The sequence below is a fragment of the Balearica regulorum genome, chromosome 1 (assembly GCF_011004875.1).
Source record: "Balearica regulorum gibbericeps isolate bBalReg1 chromosome 1, bBalReg1.pri, whole genome shotgun sequence".
Lineage (NCBI taxonomy): Eukaryota > Metazoa > Chordata > Aves > Gruiformes > Gruidae > Balearica > Balearica regulorum.
Window position 1 is genome coordinate 157,903,051 of NC_046184.1, and position 6,000 is coordinate 157,909,050.

At 47.1% G+C, this 6,000-nt stretch overlaps 1 protein-coding gene across 6 annotated transcripts in view; it reads right to left on the bottom strand.

Moving 5' to 3' along the window:
* The window catches only part of BIVM (basic, immunoglobulin-like variable motif containing), a 15,616-nt gene extending 9,997 nt beyond the window's left edge, over positions 1 to 5,619 (bottom strand). For 2 of the 6 annotated variants that reach the window (XM_075740642.1, XM_075740599.1), the window contains exons 1-5: positions 5,323 to 5,619; positions 3,212 to 3,815; positions 1,634 to 1,760; positions 216 to 311; positions 23 to 127 (exon numbers count right to left, since the gene is read on the bottom strand). In XM_075740642.1, coding sequence (XP_075596757.1) covers positions 23 to 127; positions 216 to 311; positions 1,634 to 1,760; positions 3,212 to 3,701 — 818 coding nt within the window. In that variant the 5' untranslated portion in view covers positions 3,702 to 3,815; positions 5,323 to 5,619. Of the gene's footprint in view, positions 1 to 22; positions 128 to 215; positions 312 to 1,633; positions 1,761 to 3,211; positions 3,816 to 4,100; positions 4,691 to 5,205 lie in introns of all 6 variants that reach the window. The other 4 variants (XM_075740632.1, XM_075740588.1, XM_075740621.1 and 1 more) reach the window with 3 other exon arrangements.
* Positions 5,620 to 6,000: the final 381 nt, after the last annotated feature.

The following is a 6,000-nucleotide window of genomic DNA, read 5'->3' on the forward strand; positions in this document are numbered from 1 at the left end:
CATCAAAAAGAACCAGACATACCTCATTAAAGTAGTATTTCCAGTGAAGGGACCAAACCTAATCTCCTCAAATGGGGGCTGAAAGCCCAGTATATGCAAAGCTTCTTCTTGAGTAATTGGTGGTAAGCTGAAAAAAAAAAAAAGTATTATTTAATAAAGTAATTAGAAGTATATTTTAGACACTCTAGAGTCAAAGCAGTCTATGTATGACTTACCTTCCAGCTCCCAGTGTACTATATAAGAAATTCCAGCAAGACACTAAGGATGATATTCCACAGGAAGTCCTGTATTGAGGTCGGCTAACACAATACCTAAAACAAAAACCCAAACACATTAGTAAGCATTCTTGATTTAGTTACAGAACAACCTGAACTACTTTCTGTGTGCCATGCCATTGAAGTGTCATGTTATATCAAATGGGTTTACTTTGCCTGTATTTAAAAAAATAAAAAAAAGGGATTACATTCTTTAGAGAAAAAAAAATTGAGCCAATATGTTAACCAATTTCTTTAAGTTTGTCAGATACTATCACTCTATTTCATGCAAATCAGTCAAATTTCTAACAGCCCCTTGGGAGTTCTGTACAAATGATCCTGTAGGAAAACATGGTTCTGTACTAATGTAATGTACAGTTTGATCAGTCTCTTGTAACACATGGACTTGTAGTAAGCTGCATCTCTACCATTTTACTAATGAATGTCATTCCAGGTCACAGATTCCCTAGGCTAACTCTAACTTTCTGATGTCATAGATATACAGTAAGAACTAGTCGGATTCATTAAATTAAGTGAATTTAGTGAACTCTATTCATATGATATAGGTTGTATAGAACTGACAAATACTGATCAAGTACTTCCCAGTAAAAAGAAAAATCAGAAGAAAGACATATTAGTACTATATTCAAGGTTACTGTCCTGGTTTAGCCCCAGCCAGCAGCTGAGGACCACACAGCCACTCGCTCACTCCTGTCCCCCCTGGTGGGACGGGGAGGAGAATCAGAAGGAAAAACGTAAAACTCATGGGTTGGGATAACAGTAACAGACAGTTTACTGGGACAGCAAAGGAAGAAGAAAATAACAACAACAACACTACTAATAAAACATACAAAGCAGGTAATACACAATGCTATTTGCTCACTGCCAGGAGCCCAATGCCCAGCCTGTCCCCCAAGCAGCCACTCCCCCTTTACATACTGAGCATGATGTCATGGTATGGAATACCCCCTTGGCTAGTTTGAGTCACCTGTCCTGGCTGTGTCCCCTCCCAGCTTCTTGTGAAAATTACCTCTATGCTAGCCAAAAACCAGGACAGATACTTTTGGCCTGACCATGCTAATGAACTTGCATATATTTTTTTTTTTAGCAATGAATACCCACATAAATTTTCTCCTTATTAAAAGAAAAAAAATGTTTAGAAATAAAAATGGTTTTAGAATTTCCACAGATGGGAAATTCTCTTTCTCTTGTAGAAAGCATGAGATTTAGTTTATATATGCTTAACATATCACCATTTCTAACTAAAAAAAAAAAAAAGTATGAAAGCATTATGAAGAAGTTTGAAATCAGATAATCTGCAACAGCGTTTACCAACAAACTGTATGGGGATAATCTTAAATACAATTCATAAATACTACCATCTCCGGAGGTCCAACACTTTCCTCTCCTTCACGTCTTCAAGAGCAGAACGCTGAGGACACTCCCGGTGTTGTTTGCTTTTTTTGTCTAGGGATTTTTTCTTTGTCGCTTGTTTCTTCATGTTGCCTGCAAAACAGATTTCAGAAACAACTGAATGCCTTTATATCTTTGTTCTTAAATATTTTTAGTAACAGCATGCACCTCAAATAGAGTCGCTGGTTGTGACAGTAAGTGCAAACTGAGACTAAACATTAATTGAAGGAAAAAGCTCAAATGCATAATCAAGATTGTCAACAGGTTTGTAAAGCTGCCATGAGCTCTGTAAACAACATTGTGTTTTTCTGAACAGAATTAATGATGCCCTGCCCAACTGTTTAGAGAGAGCAGTCAATCCGATTATTCTAATGCGTTATCAGCCATTCCAGAAATAGACTCTCAGACCAACATGGGCTTCATCTCCTAACGTTAAATGCACAGGGAAATATAATGAAACACTTGATTTTCATAGCCAACCTCTGCAACCAGCTACATTATCTGATGAAAATTTCCATGCAAATCCAGTGAGAATAATATACCCTCAAGGTCTTTTCCTTTTTGTAAGCCACTGAGACAGTGGAAAATGAAGAGTTGGGCCATGTGCTAGAGCAGGAATATTTCCGTCCCGTTTTGAAGCCATCATATGCAAATGAAATATACCACATCTATTTTAGCAGAACTTACCATCCGATAAGACTGTATCATTTGTTTCTTATTTTTAAAGCCACTGCATGTACACATGAAAAGGCAATGACAATTTGCTAAGCATATTTAAGTTTTGCTAAACCAGTTTCACACTAATAGACAAAACAGGAACTTGACTAGCTAGCCAACCCATTAAGGAAAAAATCCACAGCCAGCCCTAGAGAAGAAGGGGGATTACAGGACAAAGAAAACCAAGTGCGTACGCAAGTGCTTGATTCACAGTTGCAAATTGTGACTAGGCAGAGAAAGGACATAGGAGGCAGCAAAGCAGCCTGTTTTACAGAAAAGGGCTCCCTAACACTGTATACATATAACAAATCGATATATACAGTTACAAAACCCAACTGTTTTCCTAAATAACTGTAATGATTGCATTTACTTCTTGTTATAAATAAACCACGTCTTTAATTTCAAAATACGTGTCTGAAGTACCCTGAAACATTTCTGCAAGTGACAAACCTGTACTTAACAGGTAAAAGTAATCACTGCACAATGCTACTAAAAGGGAAAAAAGAAAACACACCCCAAAAACCCAAGGGAAAAAAAAAACCAAAACCCAAACAAACCAAAAGTCACCACAAACAATACCCCAAAAAACCCCACACACAGTTAAATAGAAGTCAGCCTTGTTTTAGAGCCACTTCCCCAGGCAGGTAGACTTGACTTTCACTCCTACGTCACTCTCTACTTTCAGGATAAGCAAATTGTTTGAAATGGTGTACAGGCTCTTCTATAGCACTTCCTCAAGAGATACATATGCTGACCAGCCCTCTCCACAAGCAAGTTGCAAACATGAAGCCTTTTCCTATCACACCATCAAATCCTCATCACCCCACCTGCTTTGTTCTTCAGATTTGTGGTCACACCATTGAACTCCGATTTGTCAATTTCCCATGCCACAGGAAGCTTTCCAAGATCACCAGGCAAGCTTTCCAAGTTAGCATCTTCACTGTAGATTATCTCTGAAGCACCAGTTTGAATGCTGAGTAAGCTAGGTGTGTTATTTCCAACGTTTAAGGCAGCACTGCCTGACAGGCAGGCACTAACTGAAGCACTTGGGCTTTTACAAATAGATGTTACTCTGTTTAAAAAAGCATAGTCTGAGCAGATGGTATAAAATTTCTCTCGTGTATGAGTCACAGGACATCCCCATGGATAATGCCCATCTCCCCTAGACACCAGGGATGCAGCGGAGGCGTCTGACATGCAGCATGGCTTCACCGGATCATGAAGAGAAGCTTCTGGGGATTCTTTCCCAGGTTTGTTTTCAGTGTTTCCATTATTTCTAGAACCATTCTCCTTTTCATCTTCTGAAATGTTAGGCATTGAACGATACTGAAAGAGTATTGTACAGATCAGAATATTTTTTTCTTTACGTTGTAATTAAAATAGAGTTTGCATCATTGCCTCCATTGCCTCTGCAAAGTATTGACGAGGTACCTGAAAGAAAATGAGAAGTTACTACAGGTGTCTCCATCAACATAAAATACACACAAAGCTTATCTTTGAACTGGTATCCAATAAAAGCTGAAATACCCTTCAAGATACATCACAACATATACTGTGTCTTTTCCAAAGCATCTCTAGAATTCTACAAACAGTACTTATTATTTGCGAGATGCCTACAGCATACACCATAGTGATACCATGATGAAGACATCATGCTTAGTTACACCTGTAAACCAGCACATGAATAAAAAAAAAAATTTAAAAAAAGCTTCCTACATTTATGTATTTGTGATTGATGACTCCTGTTCCTTACAGTCAGCATACCTTTCATGTGTGGAGTACAAAATAATTTATACGAATTAATAAATCACAGAAACAGCAGCTTAAAGTCACTTGATTCTGAAGAATCCTGCATACTTTTGCTGCAAGTGAAGTTCAAGCTTTCAGAAAGTTACAGTAACTGTTACCTCTGTAGATTGTAAATTGACCATGCTACCCTCAATGTGTTTCACGGCTTTCCTTGTATGGCTGTTAAGAGTCCCCTTTTATTTTTACACACCTCCTATTCTTCAAGGTGTGAGAAAGGAAAGCATCAGGCTTTACCTATAGTAGCTAAGAATTACCAAGAACAAATTTAGAAGGCTGGCTTGCTTGCTTGCTTTTAATGATCTTTTTTAAAAAGCAAATTGGTAGCATGTGTTATCCACCACATCGGCGGTTTGCACATTTGCGGTGGGAGGACACACGCCGCGCGTGGGGAACCTGGCAGGCAGGAGCTTCGCTCCAGAGCGGACTCCTGCCACACCGACTTCTGGTCACCGCACCGAGCGAACAGCGCAGGAGTCTTCCTCTGCCAGGAGCGGGTCCTGCAACCAGACGCGGCAGGGCTTTACGTGAAAGATAACGAGGAAACATCGAAAAACATGCACCTACTCAGCAGCGCCCGCAATGGACGCAGCCAAGCGGCGCCGAGCCCCGGTTCTGCCCAGCAGCCCCGGCAGGACCCGCTCTGACCAGCGCCGCGGGGGCTCCCCCACGGGGGCACCGGCACAGCTCCCCCACGGGGCGGGGGACACCCGGCCTCAGCACCGGGGAGGGGCGGGAGGGCTGGGGCGCCGCCAATCGGGGCCTCGGCGCGGCCCTGCGGCCCCGCCCCCCGTGCCGCCGCCAGTCGGTTCCAGAGTGAACAGCCCCGGTTTGGGGGAACGGCCCGCGGCTCGGCGGCGGCGGGGCCCGGGGCCCGCCGGGAGGGTGGGCCCGCTCCCTTCCTCAGCGCCTGCGAGGGCCGGCGGTGCGGGGGCGCCCGGCGGTGCCGCAGCGGTGGGGAGAAGAGGGGAAGGGCGGCTGCCCGGCGGCGCGGCCCGCGCTCCCGGCCCGTTACCTGCGCGGCGCGACGCCCGCCTTGCGTCGCCTCCCCCGGCCGCGGCGGAGCGGGGACGCGAGCGCGCCGGAAGCAGACACGGCGCGCGGGGGGAAGGGTGCCGCGCCGCGGGCTCACCTGCGCCCTCGCCTCCCCCCGCCTCCTCAGCGCCGCCGCTGCCGGCCGGCACCAACTCCCGCAGCCGGCCGGGGGGGAGGGAGGCGCAGGGCTGCCCGGCCGTGGCGGCGGCCTCGCTACCTCTGCGGGCCCTCACGGTGTCTCACAGGAACCGGCCGCGCGTCTCCCGGCTGGGCCGCGACTGCGCCTCGGCGCTGTGAGAGGCACCTCTTTTGGCCGTGCCCCCCCCCCCCCCGTCTGCGCCCTCATGGTCTCATCCGCCGCTGCCCCGCAGGCGGCCGGGCGGGGGAGGGAGGAGCAGCTGCTCGGGGATGGCGACGCGGGGAGGCGGCCCCCTCTGTGCGGCCTCGGCCGGGCCGGGCGAGCGGCAGTGCGACACCCCGGCTGGCGGCTGCGCTCCTCCCTGGCCTGAGCGGGGCGGGAAAGAGCTCTCAGCAGCCCGCCGAGGTGAGGCCCCGGGATTCGGGAAAGGCAGGACGTCAGCGGGAGAGCGAGTGGGAGAGCTGCCCGGGGAAGGGGGGCGGGAAGACGCGTGGCTTTACCTGCCGGCCCGTGCCCGCCGGGGGCACGCAGCCCCAAGCGCCCTTGAAAAAGTGAAGCTGTGTTGGCTAACGGGTGCGTGGCTGCAGAAAGTCCCGATACACATTACCCACCGCGCTGACGGCCGCCCAAAGCGTT